This window comes from Sciurus carolinensis, chromosome 7 (assembly GCF_902686445.1).
Source record: "Sciurus carolinensis chromosome 7, mSciCar1.2, whole genome shotgun sequence".
Lineage (NCBI taxonomy): Eukaryota > Metazoa > Chordata > Mammalia > Rodentia > Sciuridae > Sciurus > Sciurus carolinensis.
Genome location: NC_062219.1, coordinates 41,269,394 through 41,293,076, shown reverse-complemented (window position 1 = coordinate 41,293,076; position 23,683 = coordinate 41,269,394). Strand labels below are relative to the sequence as shown.

Here is a 23,683-nt window from a genome sequence, read left to right as displayed (position 1 = left end):
AAGACCTATTTCTGGTCATATTTTTGAAAACCAACAAGATATACATTTCAAAAAATTTAGTCCAAAGGCTCTTCTGAGAAGCTACAGGGAACTAAGGACAGTGGTTAATGTTGGTGCTTGACATCTGGAGGCCAGAGAGAGGAATGGGAACTTTTATTTTTCACTGCACCATGACTGTTTGTTTGTTTGTTTGTTTGACCACTGACTAGCATTGTACAATAATGCAATATCTAGCTTGTATAAAGACTTGCTGCTGGAGCCCTTCAATTTGGGCTCACATATAAGCATTTCAGAAACATGGAATCAAGAAATCCCCATGCTGAGTTGTTGAGGCAGACAACCTGCCATTTCATATGGAGCACTGATTTTTCCAGGCTGTTGATTTCATTTATGAAATGTAAATTGCTGATGGGCCTGGGGAGGGGAACTTCATTAATGATTTTTCAATGTCATCAACACTGTATTCTCAAGTACAACAGGCAGACCAAAGCTTCAGCATGCAAATTAGGGGAAGACAGCAGAGAAGACCCAATCTGCTTAGGAGTCTCTGCACAGCCTTCATTGAAGAAAATGAAAGGAACTTGTTCAATATATAAATCCTGAGAATCTGCATCCTTTTCAGGAGACCTCCATTTTAAACACTTTGCAAGGTAGAAGTTCATTAACTTTGATTAGTTTTCTTACTTTATTTTGCATACGCTGCCATATGACATTACATTTTCAGCATATACAGGTCTTATATGTGTAATAAATGCAATGATTATTTTTTAGCCCCATGACATTTTGCATTTGTTACATGGTAGTAAGTAAGCTAAGTGCATCATATGCATTACCTGTATTTCATTAGTTTAATATTAAAAATATTAAATATTCATTTGGTTATTAGTGCTCTAATTCCAATATCATATAAACTTTGTGAGTCCTAGAATGAAATCTTTTTTTCTCTGCTATTTGATAGTGCTTAAGAAGTGCTTTGCACAGAGTAAAGATCAGTAAATATTTCTTTGAAAAGTGGACAAAGTATATAATCTTTGCTTATCACTCCTGTGAGGTAAATATTAATAGACCCACTTTTCAGATGGCAGTATTGATGCTTAATAATAAGTCTAAATAATAAATCTTAATGACTAAGTCTATATGCCCTAGTAAGTAGCAAAACTGTTATTTGAATCCTGTTTTTTTTCCCCAATTCCAAAGCTTTAATTACTCTGAAGCACACTGCCATAACTACTGTTGCTAAACATAGAGTTAAAAGGTTTAAATCATTGCATACATAAAAACTATGTAGGAAACCACATTCTATATCATATAGGCAAATTATATTATCTAAATTTTATTCCCTAGAAAAACTAGCAACTGTCATTAACACTATAATTAGCATGTACACTATAGCCACTGAAGTTTCTATTTTTGATCCAGTCATTAAATCACAAATTATATTGTTTCCTAAATTGAGCTGGTAACAATAAATAAAAAGACCAAGCATTGATAGAAAAGTGATAGCTATCCCACACACTCTTGAAGTAGTATTTATCATGGAAAGTTTTTTTCCTATTAAAAAGCAAGTCACAGAACCTATTCATATAAAATATACAAAGGAACATTAGCACTGTTATCCCTTTTCAGTCATCTCTGAGTTTTAGTCTGAGGGAGTCTGGAAAGCATGATGGCAGAGGACAAGAATCTAGTTACCCTGCCAGATGCAGGATAACTGCATGCCCTGGGCAAGGCAAGCTCAGAGTTTCCACTCTCATATTAATAAACAGATCGCTGTGAAAATCAAACTGAATACTGCATGGGAAGTTTTTAGCACAGTGCCAGGTACAAAGTAAATTGAGCACATTAGTCATGTTCTTGATAGTCTAAATTATTTTTCTTATACTTTCTTAACATAATTTTAAATAAAATATATTTAAAATAAAATGAAGTTATATTTACAATAAATAACATTCATACTGTATAGTATGAATATACATACTATATGGGGTGGGAGAGGTGGGGGGGAAATGACAGAATGAATCAAAAACTATTACCCTAGGTAAATGTATGCTTACAAAAACGGTATGCCTCTACTTCATGTACAAACAGAGAAACAAGATATATCCCATTTGTTTACAATAAAAATGAATTTAAAAAATAACATTCATAAATTTATCCTAAACCCATGGTTTGCAAATCATGTAAGTATCATTTGAACTTTTTGATGAAAACTGCTACTTCTACTATGACTACCACTACTACTACTATAACACAAAGATGAGTGCACACACACCCTTCCTCACTCTGAGTCCTTACTAAAATGAATTTAGAACTACTATCAGTGCACAGACATCACTGAACTCTTGTCTTTTCCTGAATACATCTTAAGAGAATAGTTGTTTTGTATAGATTCAGTGTGCTGAAATAGGTAGAATTTGATTTTATCTGCTGTGGACTCATTACTTTGTTGTCTATATAAATAAAACCATGAAAAGTTAAGATCTGACAGGCTTTAAGTTTGATTCAGAAGTTTTTCAGTTGATAAACTTCTAAAAGAAAAACATGCCCTAAGTTTGAATAAAATCACACACAGAAAGCCAACACCTGATATATTACATAATTTTTCATCTTATATATGTCTCTTTTTTTCTATATTGTAGAGACTGCTCAATTTAACATTTTCCTTCCTCTTTGTAACCGTGTCCACAATTTAACACTTTTTACATCCTGTGTTCCCATTTCCCCGACTGTGTTTCTAAAGCAGCGTCATCCATCATGAATTAAAGAGTCCTCCATGCATAACACAGAGGTAAGGTGGTGGTCTTTCCAAGTAATTTCACAACCTCAACCACATCAAGAAATTGGAGAAATAATGTTTGCATTGCAGTGGGAGAAAAATAGGCAAAAAAAAAAACAAGTAATAATCCTTCCATTTGAAAAGCACATCCTTTATTCATTAACCAAATGAACAAATGCATGAGCTCTGAACCTCTCTAAATTGCAATTTGCTCACCTTATGAAATGGAAATAATTATAATTATCCCAGGTACTTGTGGCTAAGATTAGACGAATAACTTAACAAATATTTCCTCAGCATTCATGTACTAATATCTAAATGATAGATATCCATTGGTTGGAAGAAAGTTTTGATGCATCTTATCTAAGGCAGGTTGGAAGTCACCTTGTTTTTCCTCTTTCCTGGCCGTCTCCCCTCTTTACTGCTTTGTGTGATTTTCTATCATTCCTCTTTGCAGCCTCAGTGCCTGGAATGTTGCCAGAATATTACAACCACACTCAAAAATTGTTATTGATATACAACAATTTAAAATTTTATTTCAGAATTACAATAAATTAAAAATGTATGCTTCCCTTTTAGCTTATTTATACCAAAATAAGAGGTGGGATCCCTGACCCATTAACTTAAGTCATTCCATGGGTGGAAAAGCATGTTAGAGCCGGTCACCAGACATTGAATATTGCTGCACACTATCTCCAATATTTTCATATTTAATTTGGTACATTCACTTAAAACTCTCCAGAAAGGCTAGGTTAAGTCATTAGTTTGTAGTTAGTTCTTTAAAAATTGAAGCTAGAGTCCCAATATATGCAATATAGTAATTTTTCCTATAACATATGGACACACATACAAACCATCCCTACACATACATGTTGTTTCTGTCTTGGTCTCTGTCTCTGTCTCTCTCTCTCTCTCTCTCTCACACTCACATACACACACATACACACACGTACCTCTCATCACCATTAAGTCAACAAGAATAAAAACCCTGTGCTTTGTGAGCTTCCACAGGTATGGTTCTAAAATGGCTCTAGTTCACAATGCCTGCACTTAATGTATGATTCAATACTTTATGCCTGATTCTGCAGTCCTTCCTTGGCAAGATTCCCATAGGAGTTTAATGCTGAAAAAAAGTTTGCTGAGTGGACACTAAAAACACAAAATAGGCCAGAGGGCATTGTCTCTTTTCAGCACAGAGTAAATGCATACATTGTTCCTGCCTCATTCTGTCATCATTTCGTCTTCATGTTCTTTGTCTTTTGTGTATGCTAAATGCAATGTACCACATTTCTGACAGTGTCACTCTGCCTTTATCTGTTCTTTCTTTCATGCCTACTTATGTATAGCCTCATTATTCTTTCCTTCCCTGAAGCTTCCCAATGTGAAGTGTATGCATTTAAATAGGTACTCTATAATTGGAGATGGCTGCACACATTGTAGGTCACCCAAAGAACTGTCGGTCAGAACAAGGCCTTATGATGTTATTTGAAGATGGCAAGATAACTCATTGGATATATTTCAACTAATGAGCCAATTGATTTTAAACCTTTCAATGGGTTCAGCATGCTTGCAATAATCACTTACAAATGTAAACAAGCAAACACTCTTTGGTTTTTCAGGGGAAAGTTGCTAACTAGATTCTTACTTGTTTCTCTGGGCACCAACATTGATTTTCTAAACTTGAAGTAAAAATAATCAATAAGGTTAATGAAAGGTCTTAAGTTTAACTATGGACCAATCCTTTTTCTGGTTTAAGTATTTAAAAATAATAGATAACTTATATGTAACATAATACATTCAAAATTTTAAATGGAGAGGAAAAAATGAGAAGAATTATTCTTAAACTTGAAAAATTTTTCCCTCAAGGACAGAAGCATAATGGTGTGATAAGAAAAGTAGATTTGCAGAGTGGGATTGACCCACTCTAATCCTACTCTACCCCTTTTAATGAGGGCTTAACTGGAAATAATACAGGGAGAAAATACTGTGACTTTAAACTTATAAATATGTGATGTATATAATAATACACATAGATATATTTTCTATACATGTAATTGTACATACATCATGGTTATATTTAACTATTTGGATGAAATAGATAATGATTTTTAGTGCTTTCATAAATTACTTTTGTAAAGGCAATTCTTATAGAACAAATTCTGGCACATTGAATGACTATTCTTACCAATATATAAACCCTTAACATTCTACCATCTTGGCATGATGGACATAAAGAAAAAAGTCTTAGGCTGTAAGTTGCTGCTCAGTGGGAGAGTTCTGTTACAGGCGTAAGTTTCACTATAATAATTATTCAGAAAATGAGTAATGATTAACTTGTAAAGGCCTCTATCGACATTTTATGCTTTAGAATCCTGATCTTTTTTTTTTTCAGTCAACAAATCATCTTAATGTTCCCCACTCCTAGTACAACAAAATTATCATGGAAACAAAAATCTTAACTGTGTGGTTAAGAAAAGTATTGCTAATATATTTCAACACTGAAAAAGAGGAATGCAAGATTAACTTTAGTAACTTTTAAACCTAATACTAAGTACCTAATCCAGTATAGAAATCTTTGATAGTCATTTAATCCTGGGTATCAATTTCTTTACTGTTAACATGATAATATTTTTCCTTAAATATTTCAAAGCTGAATTAAATCATGCCAACAAATTAAATCAGAAAAAAGGCACAGAGCACATAAAAATAAAAATACTAATGTGGGTTATTACTTTAAATATTGCAGACCAAATATTGGGTTTTAAAAATATTATAGAAAGTCTTAATATTTCTTAGAAAAAGGTCAATATCATGAATAAAGATGATATATATGAACTGCAGTATTATAGGAAAGTTTTAGAAATTCAGAATGGTGAGTCAAACATATAGATTAATTGGACTTTCTTATTAGAACTATTAATTATGTGAAAAAAATAAATCCCTGTAGTATAAGCTTAAACCAATTCAGAATTTTAAATAATGTTAAAACTAGAACTTTTTGGCAGAAAACTCAATCTTTCTGTGTTAATCATTGGACATTGTAATATTTGTGGTCACCAGATGTGGCAGTTTGAGAACACTGGGTGAGTGTAGACTGTCATCTATTAAGTTACCCTATTCTGGAAGGTTCTACATGGGATAAATCTCTGAAATGAATCTTTTTCATAAAAGCAGAATACACAATATGTATTCATCAACAAACCATTGAGCTTTTCCCCTATATGTTTGTATCTGGATAAATCACTATTAAAATAGTGTTTATGTAACCACCATCAGGAACTTTATGGTGAGAATAAAACTAATGACAATTGAACATGCATAAAATAAAAACTTTCAGAAAATAAAAACTGACAGACATTGCTAGCATGGTCCTGCAAGTTGTCTGGTTGCCTTCATGCTAAGAAGAATGTCCTCAGGTCCACAAATATCAATCCTAAATTTATTCTTCACTAACTCTACCTGGATCTTTGTTCTGCTCATCCTTTGCTCTGTCCACAGGAGAATTTACATGGCCATGTCTTCAAATTTCAAATACAGGTCAATATGTCAGGCAAGTATATCTCCAATCCAAATCTGCATTCCAAACCTCACATCAAAATAGCCATCTCTGTTTGAATGTCCTAAATGTGCCTCAACTCAGAATGTTATAAAACAGAATTATGATCTTTTAGCTTTGTCTTGACTTATTCCACTATCCCATCTCAATGTCTTAATTCATCTCAGTGTCCCATCTCATTTTAATTGAACCTGGTTTCTACTATATTGAAATAACTTTGAATTGCATTTCTACATTCTAAGATATTATCAAGTCCATGATGCTGAATTCTGAGTATAATAATCTTCCTTCCCAGATTACACAAAATTATTTATATTCAAAGCCCTCCTAGGTCACTAGGGAGGTAGGATCTTAACTTGGGTAAATGCCAATTAGCAAATACAGATGGCCTGATCACACTCACTAGTCATCTCCCTAACACCCTGAATTACTTTTTCTCTAGGAATACATGCATGCTTCAAAACCCAGGGCCTTTTGTTTCAATGGAGTTGTGTTCATCTCTCTTTCCTAATATACCAATCTTTCTTCCCTATTGCAGTGCTATTGAAAAATGTTTTCCTTGTACCTTGAACACTGTCTTGTGAAATTTTCTTTTGAGATCATGATTGTATTATCATCATATAACAACCTCAGTAAATTTCTTGCTTATTTTGTTATCTGAAACCATTTTACCAACATACTAAAAGCTATCTATAAAGCCACTTCATGTCATTTTGAAGGTAATAATTTCGGTTCATTCAAATTGTCTTTGTTTTTGGTAAATTTTGGTCATTTAAAATATTTTAGAAATCTTCCATTCCATATAAATTTTAAACACACATAAATCACACTTATGATTTGAAAATTTCTATTTTATCTGTAAAGTGCTACATTTTTCCTATATCTTTGTCCTATCTATATCTATATCCATCTTTGTCCCCTATATCTCTATCTCTTTCTCTACCTCCCCTCTCCCCCAACCTCTTCCTCTACCCCCACCCCACTTTTATTTCTTCTATGGCCAATTTTGTTTGAGATTTGTACACTTCAGTCATTCTTATTTTAAAAAAATGTCACTAATATGGGTTTGCTTTTCATTTTGTGGTGCAGATGTGTTAAAAATCCCTCAGTGGGGGGAATTTTATTAATTTCTCTGTGTAATTTCTGGCCTGACCATTATTTTGAAGAACTTATTTATATATATCTTTAATGTCATGTAAATGTATATATATGATCATGTCATTCATATTCAAGAAAATTGGTCCTGGGGTTGTATAGTCTCAATGTATTATTTTTAATACTGGTATCTACTTTGTTATTCATAAACTATATTATTAACTTGATCTACACAATTCCATACCTTCTTTGTGTTCTTATGATCAACTTCAGACTTATATAGCAATTCATATGCAGCAGAAAAAACAAACTACCCCATGTGGTCCATTTTCCTTCTTCCTCACACCTGGAATCACTTGCAGTTAAGTGCACCAGGAGCCTAAGATGTCCCCAATGGCACAGTGATGGGACTGCCACACAGTCACACATGCCCTCATGCTCCATTCTTTGTGAGGCTGACTGTAATGCCAAGACAGAGGCAGAACACAGAAGGTCAGTACTGAAGACAGTAGAGCCTGCCTTGAATGACCACATGACTCCAACCAACACTCACCCATACTATTTTTTTTTTTTTTCATAAGATTTGGAATTTGGGGGTGTATTTCAACCTGAGGTTTGTATTATTATGGCTGCTACTGTTTTCCTTTCCTTCCTTTGCTTGTTTTTTTTCTTTGAATTTTGGTTGTGTGATTCTTCCCAATGACCCAGTCTTACACTGGGCCTCCAGACCAGTGTTTATTCTGAAGAAGCCAAACCTTTGCCCCACAGTGTTAGTAGGATTTTTCCTGAACAAGTCTCTTCCAGCAGTTGACTTGTCTCAGGTCTGAATGAGAGCTGAGTCTATTTCCTTCATTTTCCTGGTTCTGCAATTCCTTTAAACTCTAACCCTGGAGAGATGTTAGCAGCAACTGGGGGAGGAGGGATTTTACTTCTGCACCTGGTGAAGTGCAGTGAGACTTAATTAAAATCCCTGGTTATTCCAATGTACACTATTGCTTTAACTATATTAGAGCATCTCTACTAGTCAGCAATTTTGTTTAAAGCAAGCACTCATGCTGTTTCACTACCTTCCTATTCTGTTTTTCATTTGGTTATGTTTTCTTCTTGAATGCACATGATTAAGTCTTTTTTAAATCCATCTACATTTTATCTTTCATTTTAGGGACTGTAGAAGAGATCTCAGTCTGCATATGCACTTCCATTTTCTTGGAAAACGAGGCTTTAAACAGCCAGAATCCATGCCTCCACGCATACTCACTGAGTCAGAATCTCTGCTGCTATGTCCTCAACAATATTTTTATTTTAATTCAAAATCTGGTTAATTCATAACCATATTTAAGAGTGTGCATTATGTTCTTTTATTATGTGTGATGATTCTTTAGTGGAAATTCCATAAAGTCTATTAAGGAACTCCACTTACTGAAAGAAGTGATAAACTCTTAACCCAATGATTTTTTTAAAAATGTGATTCCTGTTAGTGAAGATTTATTTGAAATGAAACTGTTCTGTTTTGTGCAAGATGACATTGATCACATTAGACAAAGAAAGTCTAACAAGATACAACCTTTCACAGGTGAAAGTGAAAGTAACTTTGCATGTCATGATCATATTTGACCTATAAAATGTCCACATCCTGTCATTCACATTCAGCACTTCAAGTTTCAATTCTTACTGGTTGTTTGATAAGAAGAAGAAATTTAATGCATGAAATTTCAAAGCACCATTAATATTTTAGCACATATTAGGTAGACAGGTTGTCACCTGAAATGTGAAAATAAAAATGAATATCCTCAAGGTAATTTGAAAGCTCAATTTCTAAAATAATAATAATAATAATAATAATTGGAATGAAATTTAAAGTAACAATTCTGGTGATTGCATATAATTGATTTTTATGCAAAACCTTGTCTACTCATCCTGTGCATTAAAAGTTGTAAAGAAAATGGTACAACAAAGTAAAAATTCAGTATTAGTGAAAGGAGGCTTTAACTTCAAAGTGCATCTTCCTCAACATGTGTATGTTGCCTCCGCTCAATCGCTGTTTTCTCTGATCATGAACTGGCTGGGGTTAGACTGACTATTATGGAATTACTAAAACAAGATGTCTGAAAGGGAAGATGAAAAGAGAGACAGACCTTCAGCAGACATTTCCAGTGATTGAAGACTGAAGTGAACAAAAACTAAACTCCCTTAATAAAAATATGGAGATGTACAATATTTCTAACTGTTCGTTTGATGTATTTCTGCCTTAGATTAGCAAAGGAAATATGATATCATTGTGAGATTAAATCACTTAGTGACATAAGACCATTTCAATTTAGATTGTTATATAAATATCCAAGGCAATCAATAGTAAGATAATGGCAAAAAAAATCTAGAATTTGTATAAAGTAATTTAGCACTTAGGTAAATCCAGTATAATTTCCTTAGACATCACAATTCATCCCTTAAATAACAAAACTTAGCAATTTTAATCTGTCTGCTGAAAATATAATATATATAAAGCAAACTAGTTTAATTTTTCCTAATTATTTCTAAAATAGTAAAATTATGTAACACACTCAAACAATTCCATATATAGGGGATGAAAGGCAAAGCAAATTTTAGGTAAGATAATATATTTCTAAAATGAAGCAAAAATGCCTTAATTCATTTGGAGTTACACAGCTTTAAATACTTTAGAAAGCACCAAGTATATATATAAACTGAGAAAAAAATCATGCTATGTTCTCATGTTTTATTAAGTAACAATTTTATTTAATTTAGCATTAATTGCAAAATTTAAAGAACTGTGACTTAAGGATATGATTTATATACATTGCCACACTGTCTAATGGGGGCTCTCCAGGCATCCTTTATTTCTCCCACTGATTCTTCTGTCAGCTTTCGCTTCCTGCTGCTCTTCACATTTTCCCAGTTCTAACATGTGTTTATTTAAGTACATAGGAAGTCTGGGTTTTTGGGGGGGGAAAGTAAAAAGTGGCAATGGTCTAAAAGTTTTATTGTGAAGTCCTTCTACATTGGTCAATTGCTTATCTGGATCTTCTGTTCGGGTAAAGGTAGAAACAGGCTATTTCTAGCATTCAGTATGGTAGGTGTATTTCATGGTTTCTCTGGTTTCAATGATTCACTAATATGGGTATAATGGAAAGTTTCTGAGGTTTATTCTGACACCAAGTATTCAATAACTCTGAGCAAAATGCTATGTTTCCAGAATGTAATTGGAGTAGCTAGAAACTAAATGTATTACACTGGAGTTAGTATGTTTACTTATATTTCAGGAGACCTAATTGGATGCAGGGAATATCAGAATTCACCGTTCTCTAAGTTTACTGCCCTGTTAAGACAGGAGGTGCAACATGCCACAGCAGAAAGAGAACAGAGCTTGATTTGTGACACTAGTTCTGAGGCTATGTCTACTACCTACTGTAATAACTTTTTAAAAGTTTCTAGACCAAATGGATTTCTTTATTCATAAAATAAGGAGATCAAACATCTTATCTATCAATGCCTCCTAGCATGATTTTTATTTGAGATTCTATTGTATCTAACCTTAGAGAATAGCAACATTTCATAGAGAAATGGTATTTCATTTTATCCTAAATATTTGCTTTCTAGGCTATTCTTGATTCTTCTTTAGACACTTACAGAATGTATATTTCCCCATCTACTTTGGGCTCATGGAATCAAAATAGCATATGATTTTTCACACAGATATTTTTTCTTTGCTATTTCATTGTACAATTTAGAATTTGACGATGAGAAATAAGTCCTATTTCCTTCCTTCAAAAACATGGCAGCAAATGATGACTGTTGTTTTGAAAACCAGAGAACAGAAATAATGTACTACTGTGTTATAGAAAACTGAATATGCCATGAGCAGATCAAGGGGTTTTACATCTCATTATGCCACATTACCTTTTTCCTTTAGGGTAGCTTGGACCTTCACTCCTTTCCCTGTAATAATCTCTGAAAAGAAACATTGAGCATTTATTTGAAGTCATAATAAAAAGATTTGAGGACACATGTATAATGGAGTCAGTGAACTATCAGTAAGCAGAAGCTAGGTAGAAATGATACGATGCTTTTATCCAAAAATTATTTTTATCAGAGACAAAGAAACAACTGTATAGAATATAAGCAGTTCTCAGATCATTTTCATTAAAACTTGAAATTGTCTCATAAGTTATAATATCCTCATTCTTTTAAGAGGGTGAGCATCTGAATGGTTAGGAACTTATTTGTAATTTTAGGAAACACATCATTTCAGCATCTAGAAGTATCCCAAACTATTCAAACTGACTGTTTGTTTGTTTGTTTTAGGCTATGCTTTTCCAATAAAATAAACAATGCAATGGAAACTGCATACATCAAGTAAAAGTGCTGTTACAATCTTCAAATTCTAATCAACTCCTGTAAAAGATTGAAACTAAAAGAAAATTTGAGAGATTATGTTATTTGGTGGAAATTTTATCTCTGAACTTCCAAAGACTTAAAAATGTGGTCCATAGTTGAAACAAGTCAAATAAAACTTTATTCTACTAGCTTCAGTACAGTGTAATCACTACCATATCATGAGATCCAACATACATGCAAACAATTCCTTGAATATCATCATAGTTCACCAACAACCTACCAAAAAGAGAAGATTGACCTATTTTCTGCTTCCTCTACAACATGAATGTTCAATATCAACTTTGTAGAAGAAATAAATTTTAATAAGATGGGAAGGGCAAAATATCCCTTTTCCTCTTTCTACCTTGTGGTGGGAATGCAGAGACTATGATGGTAACACTTGTAAACAGAGATGCACTCTATCAAACACTTAGAATTAACTAAGTGCAGGTGACTAGAGATGTGTTCAGAATGGGTTTAAATCCTTTGGATAAATACTGAGGAAGGGAATAAATGGGTCAAAGTTTATAGCAGCATAATTTACAAGGTATGGAGACAATCTAGGTGCCTTTCAACAGATGAATGGTATATTTGCCAATAAATGAATGGATCTGGAGACTATCAAGCTAAGTGAAATAAGACAACCCCCCAAAACACCAAAGGTCAAATTTTTTATGATAGGTGGATGCTAACCCACACTAAGAGGTGGGGTGGGGGTGTAGAAGTTCAGTAGAGGAGACAAAGGGGAATGAAGGGAAAGAAGGGGGTGGGGAAAAGGAGAGTGGAATGAATCTGACATAACTTCCCTATGTAATATGTGAACATACTACAATGAATCTCACCATCTTGAATGTAAGAAATTAATTTAAAAAATTACTACAAGTAAATGGTACAAAGATCAATAGAGAAAAAGGAGCAGGGCATTGGGAAAGGGAAGGGGAAGGAGAGGTTCTGGGGTCTGAATTAGAACAAGATATTTTCCATGCCTGCATGATTAGGTCAAAATGGACTACTGTCATGTATAACTAAAAAGAACCAGTAACAAACAAACAAACAAATAATGGGTTCAGAGATATTATTAAAAGTGAAATAAAACAAGCACAGGAAGACAAATACCACATCTCACTTACATGAGTAATATAAAATAATAAACATTCAAGTGGAGAGTAAAATGCTGGTTATCTGAGACTCAGGGACAGGATTGGATGCAGAGCAGGAAATGCTAATCACAGGGTATGAGGCCTCAGGAAAATAAGCGTGGCGAGTGATCCATTGTACAGAATGCTGAGGTGGTGAATTTGCTTGTCTGATTTGATCTTTTCACATTGTAAATGTATCTCAAAACATCACATTGTAAACCATAAATATATATGATTATTAGGTGTTAACTCAAAATCAAAATTTTTTAACAAAAGAATGTGCTCATCAGAGCAAGAGATTCTTGGGGAATAAACAACCGCTTAGATGCTCAGATAACATGTAGAATATTTGAAAAAGACTGGTGGCAAAGCAATGTCTGCATTGCTATTTATGGAGTTAAATACAAATAGGATCATTTGTTTCTATATTTCAGCATATAAAGAAGAAATCAAGAACCATGAATTGAACAAACACATTGGGAAGTTTCATTTAACACATTTCAAGCTGATGGGGGTAATTGACTGTGCTTGCACATCCTGGCTAAGCCAAAAGAATTAATGTGTTGTGAAATGAGAAGTGGTGGTGGGGACAAATTCCCAGTGGGGTGGCCTGGAGTCTCAAAATTCCAGATTCAGCAAACAGATTTAAATAGTTGAGTGTACATGTTTTTGTGAAAGTAAAGTATTTATATAATGCATTACAGGCAGAAAGTCCCCAGGATGACTTTGGTTTTAGTGCAGAAAGGAGGGTGTAGTATAACAGGTATACTTTCATAGGGTATTCAAAGGTAGTAAACTCACCATCTTATACTCTAAAGAAAGTTCTCAGAAAGTATAAATGATTTCTATTTCCAAGTCTGCTAATGGCAAGATGATTCCAGGCTGGGTCATAATCGCACTGACATTTCTGCAGAAGATTTCTTTTCAGTGTTTTTCTTTGACCTCAGTGCATTTTGATCTGATTTAGGAGTCTGCAGCCTTGTCTGAGCAGTCCCTAACTACCCAAGAAGTGAGATACTAGCCCAACAAAAAAAGCAAGGAGAGTATTATCTAGAAACTTAACTTCCATATTAAGAAAAAGAGATGAATCAGTGGTTTGGGTCAGCTCTTAAACTGCTTTTCAACTCTTTTGTCTTGTTTGTCAGGAACAAAATATTAAAGAGTTTTTTTTTTTTAACACATTTAATAGGTTTTTTTGCATTTGCTCAAGAATTGACAAGATAATTTATGAATTTTGTTGCTGTGGTATAAGCTAGAACTCTGTCATAATTATTTGAACAAGGAGACTGTGATGGAGAAAAGAATCACAAAGGAATAGAAAAAGGTGTCTATTTGCCACTGTCTCTACTAGCCTCGAAAGGTGGACGCAGTAGTAAATTGGGTGAATGTCCATGATGAAGTGTAGTATTTTGGGTGCTCACTTTCCAAGTCCCCAGACAACCTATCCTAACTTTAGGTAAAACATTGGTTTGATGAAAGGGAATTCTGCTGCTGATGAATAGCCACTGGAGGATAATCACTTGCATGGTCCTGAACACTGCCATGTAAAGGAAAATAAGCTCCAGTGAGAGTCCTCTGGCTTCAGATTCACATGTAGAGAAGTCAGGTTCATAAAGGCAGTCTATAATTCACAGTTCCCAGCATACCGTTATACAAACAGCAGAACCAAAAGGCGTTCCTATTACATTATCAGAGAAGGACAAATTCATTCATCTTTTTGTTCCCTTACTTGAACTTGGTTTGCCGTTTCTTGGGGCTTAGATGAATCTTCCATCATCAGGTCAATCAGACCAACTGTTACAATCAAGTGGCAATGGGAGAGGAAAGGATAGTCCAAGGAAAATGACCAATAACAGATACTAACAGAATTTGGTTTCCAGGGAACTTATGCCACATAAGCAGGGCTCTACCCCACAGGAGTATGGAGCTGCTAAGATAATCAAGGGAGTCCAATAGTCAAGGCAAATCAATAGTTGAGCCAGCAGCAACCCAGCAACACTAGTTTTTCTTCTGATCTGGTACTTTGGAGCAATCCCCCCCAGATGTCTCTATAACTCCTTAAATAAAATCCAAGCCTAATGATGTTCTATGGATATACTATCCCCAGTAAATGCACTCCCAGATGATTTCTCTGTAATACTGCTGGTTTTAGAATTTTACCATTATTTCAGCATGCGTTTAGATGTGTGCATGCAGGAATCTCTATGACAGACTGGCAAAGGCAGGACACCTCTTCTCTGGTCAATAGAAATAATTCATAAAACATGATGACAGCAATGAAATAAGTAGCTTTTTAGCAGGTGAAATTGCTGCATACTGATTCTGCCACAGCTCAGCAGCAGGTTTCAAAGGAACTCTCCAGAAACAATAATGCCACCGAGGCTTTTAAAGTCCCTAAATCTTACAGGTAACATCATGGATTTTTTTCTTTGATTTTTAGTAATGATAAATTATATTCAGAACAGAGCAATAAAATTCTTCTCTAAAACAATATTCAACTCATCTATTACAAGCCCATATTGGTGAATTAAAGAAACTTGGGAAAAAAGAGGCACATTTTTACATTAATCAAAATAAAAAATCATATGCATTTATATACATGATTTCACTTATATACACGTTTTTAAATGTTTTGAAGACATTTTGCAGAGAGTACATAATTTTAATTTGAAGAAAAAGTGTTTAGTAGGAAATTGTCTCTAACTGTTCATTAATAACAGTAACAACAATAATAGAAATAATAGGAGCCTACATAGTGAAATAGTCAATATAGATTTAAGTGCCTCAAATTTTGTTTTCTGGGATACACTTTTTACAACTAACCTTTCCAACAATTTTTGGGTGTGGTGTAAGTGAAATGTTTCAGTGGTAGTTTAAATGTTTGGAATTATTATTTACTGAGATTAGCTTTGGAAGTAAGTTTCAACTTCTCTTTTTAACTGTTTTCAGAGTCAACAGTATGGTATGGGCCACATACTTCTGCCATTCAGAGCAGACCACATTAAATACTGCATACTACAATGGAGGAGGGAAGGTTTAAATTTTGTAAACTGAAATTTTCAAGTTCCATGCAGAGAGATATACGCGCCTGTGCGTGCACACATGCATGCGTGTGTGCGCACACACACACACATATACACAAACACACAAATGCAGATTGCTGATAATATATTCCCATGATATCTTTGGCTCACATGCAACCACGGACAGTTTTTAAATTTTAAGATAAAAGTGTGTGAGATGGAAAGGGGTCTTTCCCAAAGTATAGATAATCAATGGTGAAAAAAAAATGAATTAAACCTTTCTGTGGGAATGAAATAGAATCATCCCACTAGCCAAAGGGCAAAAACTAATTTTCCATACTGCATACCCGATGTGCCTATGTCACATATATTTTTAAACTTATGTGATAAAGTCTACACTCAAAGTGGAGGTTCTTTGAAAATTACAAATATGAGAACTCTATTCTAAGGAGGAAGCAGTACCAGTGTTAAAATGAAAAGATGGACTTTAAAACCGGACAAATTGGTCTTTGACTCTATCTAACTTTGCCTCTTCCCCAGTGTGATACTGGATAACTCACATTATATATACTTTAGATTCTTTACTTATAAAAATAGAGGTAGCAAGCACATTGTATCTAAAACAAAATATATAAAGTACTCAATGATGTACTGTCACCAAGCAGATGCCCTGCTCTGGGACTGCTTCCCAATAACGCCCTGACCCTTGCCTGCTGAACTTCTCAGCCTCCTCACCTGAATTTCACAGAACTTCTTCAGCACTTCCCTGATCCTCCAGACTTGGTTAGGATCTGTCATTTCACCCTCTCATAGCACCCAGTGTTTCTCCATTATGATTCTTACATTTTAAAGTAATCATGATATCAATCCTAGGAATTCTGTCTGGACATAGACTATGCCTTTATTGTATCCTGGTGTCTGGTTCATGTCTGAATTGATTCTGCATAGTAGAAGCAGACTAAGCAAATATTAAATGTGGTATTCATCAGTCCACATAAGACATGAGATGAATAACACCAAATCTTCATGCTCAAAGAGGCAGCATTTCAGTTAATTAATAAATATGTATTTTATAGAATAAATTATAAGTATTTTACATGTATTAATTCAGAAGTGAGGGTTTTGAGGAAAGTTGCAATAGAGAGAAAGTCTGATGTTTTAGGTGATTATTTTTAGAAATAAGATTGGAATATGGATGAGCAGGGGAAAAAAGGTGGTCAGTCCATTAGGAGACTGAAGTTAAAAAATTTAAGTAAGAATTTCATGCTTTTTCACAATAAGGAGCCTGACAAGAACAAAGAAGACAGAACAAGCCTAAGAACATTTGAAAATAACAGGATTCAGAAGTGCAATGACCAAGTCTTTCTCCCTGTTTCTAGCTTTGCCATCTTTGTTTCTTCAATGATTAGCAATACTTGGAAGGTATTATGCACCAAATAGATGTTGTATGAGTGGATAGAAAAGAGAAAACCAGAGGGTATACAGGCAATTCCTTTCTAATATTCTTTATTTCATATATGTGTGTATATATTCATTTGATTATGTCTATATACACACATATAAACTTTTTTTGGTGTCTTTTTAAAATTTTTTTGTGTTATTTTTAGTTATACATGACAGTAGAATGTATTTTGATATATCATACATACATGGAGTATAACTTCCCATTCTTGTGTTTATACATGATGTGGAGTTACACTAGTTGTATATTTATATATGAAGATGAGAAAGTTATGTCTGATTCATGCTACTGTCTTTCATATTCCCATCTCTGCTCCCTTCCCTTCATTATCCTTTGTCTAATCCAATGAACTTCTATTCTTCCCTCCCTAGTTCCTTACTGTGTGTTAGCATCTGTATATCAGAGAGAATATTTGGCCTTCAGTTTTGGGGAATTGGCACATTTCACTTAGCATGATATTCTCCAGTTCCATCCATTTATCAGCAAATGTCATAATATCATTCTTCTTTAAGACTGAGTAATACCCCATTGTGTATATATACCACATTTCCATTATCCATTCATCTGTTGAAGGGCACATAGATTGGTTAGCTTAACTCTTGTGAATTGAGCTGCTATAAATAATGATGTGGCTATGTCACTATACTATGCTGATTTTAAGTCATTTGGGTATCTAGCAAAGAGTAGGATAACTGGGTCAAATGGTGGTTCCATTACAAGTTTTCTAAGAAACTCCATACTGCTTTACAGAGTGATTGCACCAATTTGCAGTCCCACCAGCAAGTATGAGTGTTTTTTTTCCCCACATCCTCACCAACACTTAATGTTGCTTCTAGTCTTGATAATTGCCATTCTGGTTGGAGTGAGATGAAGTCTCAGTGTAGTTTTAATTTGCATTTCTCTAATTGCTAGAGAAGTTGAACAATAAACCTTTTATTATTTAAGAAAAATCTCCTTTATTTTAGCTTTAATCAGAGCACATTTTTGGCATAGTAAATAGAATTTTAGGGACACATAAATTAATGTTAGTTTTAGAAAATATATGACTGTGACCTGTGCAATTTTTATCCACACATCAGCAAAGGAGATGCCACTAAAGTAATATCTCCTCATTTAGATATTTTCACTCATTTCCAATATTATGTTAAACTATGTTACATTAACTCTATTACCTTTATCCTTCAGAACTGATGAAGTCTTCCCAGATTTTTCTTTTCTAATTTCTGAAAGAGAGGTTATGACAAGGAATGGTTATAAGGAATAATAGAGAAGAAAATTGCAAGTTCTTCATGTATTCTGATTACTGAGGCTTAAAGAATAAGCCTTTGAGTTTATATTCAAAATACAGATATTTCCTGAGATGTTGCAGATAAGGCATTGAGCTAAAAATGCAGAAGGCAGAGAATAAGTCCATGAATTATTATCACAGGGGAAGACCATGACAGTAGCAAAGTAGGTACAAATAAAAAGCTATGGGCTATGTTAGATAAAGGCCAGTGTTGTCTGCTTACTATGTCTCAGGCAGTGTCTGCTACTGTCTTGTCCTTCAGTGTTTCTAACAACCTTATGAGATACGTAGGTTCTGTCATTTCTCCTGCTTTGCACGTAAAGGGATTAAATAACTTTTCCAAAGACATTAACTAGGAGAGCTGGCATTTGAACTAATTTCTCTGAGCTCAGTCCCACTGGTATTGTCTTCAGGAATTAAAAGATAGGATCAGAAATGGTTTCAATCTTGTGCTAAAGCAGATCTTGAAAGACAGAAAGGAATTAGACTAACATAGATGAATTGGGGAATTACACCAATAAGAATGGAAAGAAAGACACATTTTGGAACAACAGAGCGAGATTACGGAGGCCTAGACTGGGCTGATATATCAATTTGGCTCACTACTCTGTAAGTCATTTGTTCCCACACAAGGCAGTGAAATCAATGCTATGTGACTTCTAAGGCTAACTCAGAAAAGGCCATGCTGTTTCCACTTGCTTATCCAATGATACCAGCTCTGGGAAATCCTACTCCATATACAATATTCAACCCACAACACCATGCTGGAAGAGGCAATCCAGTTACCAGCTCCCACTGAGCTCCAGCCAACAGCTAGCATAGACCGCCAGACACCTGAGCAGGTTGCCTTGGACACTCAGCAGTTGGTGACTTCACATGACTGTAGCCCAACCTGACATCTGACTGCAATCACATAAGATAACCAAGTGAAAACTATCTAGTTTATTCTTCCTAACAGACTAAATCAAGAACGAAGTGAAATTAGCTGTTGTTACCCATCAGTAAGTGTTGGAGTGGTCTGTACATATAAATAGTATATGACAAAAGAATTATTAACAAACAGCAAAATATTGGGCCAGGTATTTCTCCATTAGAAACATATAGATAATATAGAAAGGATTTATTAATTTTGCTTTTAAAAATGTGAAAGGTTTTCACTGAGAAGATGCCATTTGAGTTTAGGTTTGTAAGTTGGTTAGAATTTCATTGATTACAAAATGTTACTTTAACTATATAACAGGATATAGACTGTAAATTATATTATTTTTTAAAATTGAGAATAGTTCCTAGAGTTCATCCTTGATTTGTAGTAGGATAACATGATATTAACTGAGGCATAACACATAGCAAAAATAAATGTTTGGAGGTAGATATTATCTTTGGAATACATTGTTTCATATGTCATCAAAACACCCCAAAAGGGAATGTTCCACAAACAGATGAAAAAAACAGGTGAAGTACAGATTATACACAGGTGTTATAGAAGTAAAGCAGGCATATAAATTTATAAATGGAAACTGTCAATATAACCAGTAACATGTTTTTTCAAAAAAATTCACCCAAATTTTATTGATTTCTTCACACAGATTAATTTGACCTAGTGAATATATTAATTACACAAAAATAAAATGAACCAGAGAGTTCAAAATTATCTCCTTGATAATACATGAAAGGTATATTTTAAAAGATCAATGTCCTCAGTTATAACTTTATACCAGCATTTTTCAAATTTGATCTCATAGAAATCACCCACATTGATGTATCATTCATATATTGAATTTAGTAGCATGCATTTCATAATTTCCATGTGTTATTGCCAGATCTATTTTTTGTGTGGGGGAAGGGTTACCAGGGATTGAACTCAGGGGCACTCAATCACTGAGCCACAGTCCCAACCCTATTTTATATTTTATTTAAAGACAGAGTCTCATTGAGTTGCTTAGTGCCTCGCTTTTGCTGAGGCTAGTTTTGAACTCATGATCCTCCTTCTTCAGTCTCCCAAACCACTGGGATTACAGCCACAATGCCTGACTGTTATTACCAGATTTTTAAAGATGAAAAATACACAGATTTTGATCAAAGTAGCCACACAAGTCTAACTTCAAAAAATTAATGGAATTAAAAACATTTTTGGATAAACAATTACTTGCAATGAATTCAGAAATTTATATTTTAAAAACCTAAATGTATCTCATTAAGAAAAATAAATTGAAAATAAGCTTATTCTTTATCTTCTAACATTATCCTAAAGGAGATAAAATGTATGTGTGCTAATAATAGTAGTTTCTTCTACAAGAATTAAAAAAGAAAAATGAAAGGAAAAGACAAAAGACTGAAATAATGGAAATCTTGTAAAAGGAAAAATTGGCACTACAATTCCTATCTGGCAAAAATATAAATATTATGAACCCCAGGATGGGTATCCAAGTGTTCTTAAAGGAAATTCTGGTAACAAATAATATCTTTCATCTGGCTATTACTTGTTATTCATCATTCTGCAAGATCAAGTTCAGGATCAGTTTATTAGTGATAAGTCTATTAACAGAAATGTTTGCATTGGGCATCTTGGTCTGATGTCAAAGCCAAATGTAGCTAGACTGATATAAGAAACTTTAATAGGAAAGTTTAAAAGATTCCAACATAATCACCAGGCAGTTGAGGCCTCCTGGCTATGTAAATAACCAAATTCAAAATTCTCAATCTTTTCCCACTGAGGTCACTCTACCAAATTGTTCATAATATCAGTTCAAAACTGACGTTCTTGACCTCATTTTTAGATATAAGATATCTGCTGCTTTGATATTTGTTCTTTTTTTTTTTTTAATGAACATAATGAATAAGACCTGTGCACCAAACTTTTTGAACTTTTCTTCTTATGGAAAGAATAATTTTGAAGAACCATATGTGAAGCATAAATTCAGTGGCACCTGATAATTATTCAGAGTATATCTACTCTGTTTACATCACATAGCATCAAAATGTTAAAATTATTTCATAACAGCTCTATGTTACTTTCTTAAGTGATAACTGCATTGTTCCTAAAGTTATTGTGATTAATTGCACAATTGTTTTAGTATTTAATATATATGAGCACCCCCCCCAGGAATTATGATTTTACATTCATTTAAATGTCAGATGACAATCAGTGGTATTTTAGAAAAGCTATTTTATAATATTCTATCTATTCCAACCTCCAAAATACAAAATTTATAGATAAATACAAAGATGAAATTCTCAAGTTTTCTAAATATTTTAAAATACTTTGCTTATAAAAGTCAAGAGGGAAAATATAATTCATTGATGTTTTATGTAATTCTAATTTTGAATTCTCCTGAAAAGATGTTATCAGACTTTAATTTTACTTGGGATACTCTCTGTTAACTTTTTAATTAAGTATGGTTTGGTCTGGAAGCCATCCTTAACTTGCTCTTTGTCGTAATGCCACATTTGATAATTCCCAACTCTCTTTGCTAAAGGATCTGATGCACATATTTTTTTTAAACTTTTCAAATATGTCTTGCTAAATATGTATATAAAAATTGTTCAGTTATAATATTTCCAATTTAATGTAATCCAATTCCATTCAATATTGTCTTTAAAAATATTGAAGCCCTCTTTTTATTTGTTACATAATTTTTATGCTTTACATAAAAATAAATTTGCAACTTATTTCATCTTCCATCTTTGAATGGACAACTCAATTAAAAATTATATGATAAAATATGCTTAAAGGACATCAGAAAAGTGTTGCTTCTACCTGGAGACTATGGTGACATATTCCCCATGTAGTTGTAAATAAGGTTTGCAAGTTAAGTTGCATAAAACCATGTTAGAGTTAGTAAATTTTGAATGCACCAACTATATGATAATATATAACACTTTGCAAATTCTTTGAGGAATTTCACTCAAGCACTGTATGTTTCAGGCAAGTTGCTAAAATTGTGATATATACCATGGCATAAGAATTCAAAACCAAGTAACAGATGTGGAAATGTTTAATGCATATCTTGCAATCACCATCAGATAGGAAATCTTGTCCAAATAATTCCATATTCTTGTCCTTTTGACAAGTTCACCTTATATTAATAGTGTTCTTCAAATTATCTTAGCTGAGGGGCCTCCCCTGAAGTCACTTAAGCACCTTTTCCTTTGGCTAAATTCCAGTCCAACTATGTAATTGGTTTGAGGTTGGGTTGCTTGGCAGCAAGAAGTGGACCCTTCACACATCCTTAAATATTTTGGTCACTTTTATAAATCAATGTTGAGAATACTAATCAGAATTCTGGAGAATACTTCTGTTGGCTGTATTTTAGTTTATCTCTGCCCAGATCTTTCAAAAAAAAAAAAAGATTAACCATATGTAATTACATAAATTAACAGTTTTATTTGATCAGGAATTAGATACATATGATTTTAACATCTATTTCAACGTCTGGGAGATGAGATACACTAGTTCATCCTGAGGACAGAGTCAGTTACTGACTTCTAAATCCATGACAAAGGATTTTTTTTTTAAGAAAATTTTATTTAGTTACAAAATTTTCTTCATGTAGTCACGGTCTACCAAGATGTCAAAGTTTGATGTTAGAGGCAAGAAAATAAAGACAGGTCTAGGTCTTAGTGGTTCCTGCATTCACACGTAATGACAAAGCCTTATTTTGTGTCAGTAGGTGCTTTCACATAAGATCTCTTTCTCTTCACATTTGTGTCCAAGGGCTAATATTATTGATGTGATAGCTGAAGCTATGAGAGGTGAATAACTTGACTGGGATCACAGTTTCTAAAGAGGAGCTGGAAATCTGAACTCAGATGACCAGATGAAAAAGGTAGGGCTGCACTGCTACACTGCACCCCTAGGAAGAGGTGAATTCCTAAGAGAAGCACACCACAGGTTGTTCCTGGAAGTCTGCAGTGAGCTTATCAGTATGGATCAGCAACTGACCTCAGTG

The 23,683-nt window shown here is 33.9% G+C and overlaps 1 protein-coding gene across 1 annotated transcript in view; it reads right to left on the bottom strand.

Annotated features, from left to right (window-relative positions):
• Positions 1 to 23,683, bottom strand: part of LOC124989192 (triadin-like) — a 151,370-nt gene that overhangs the window by 78,877 nt on the left and 48,810 nt on the right. The window contains exons 9-10 of the mRNA XM_047559164.1: positions 18,619 to 18,669; positions 11,346 to 11,396 (exon numbers count right to left, since the gene is read on the bottom strand). Of these exons, the coding sequence (XP_047415120.1) occupies positions 11,346 to 11,396; positions 18,619 to 18,669 (102 nt within the window). The remainder of the gene's footprint in view (positions 1 to 11,345; positions 11,397 to 18,618; positions 18,670 to 23,683) is intronic.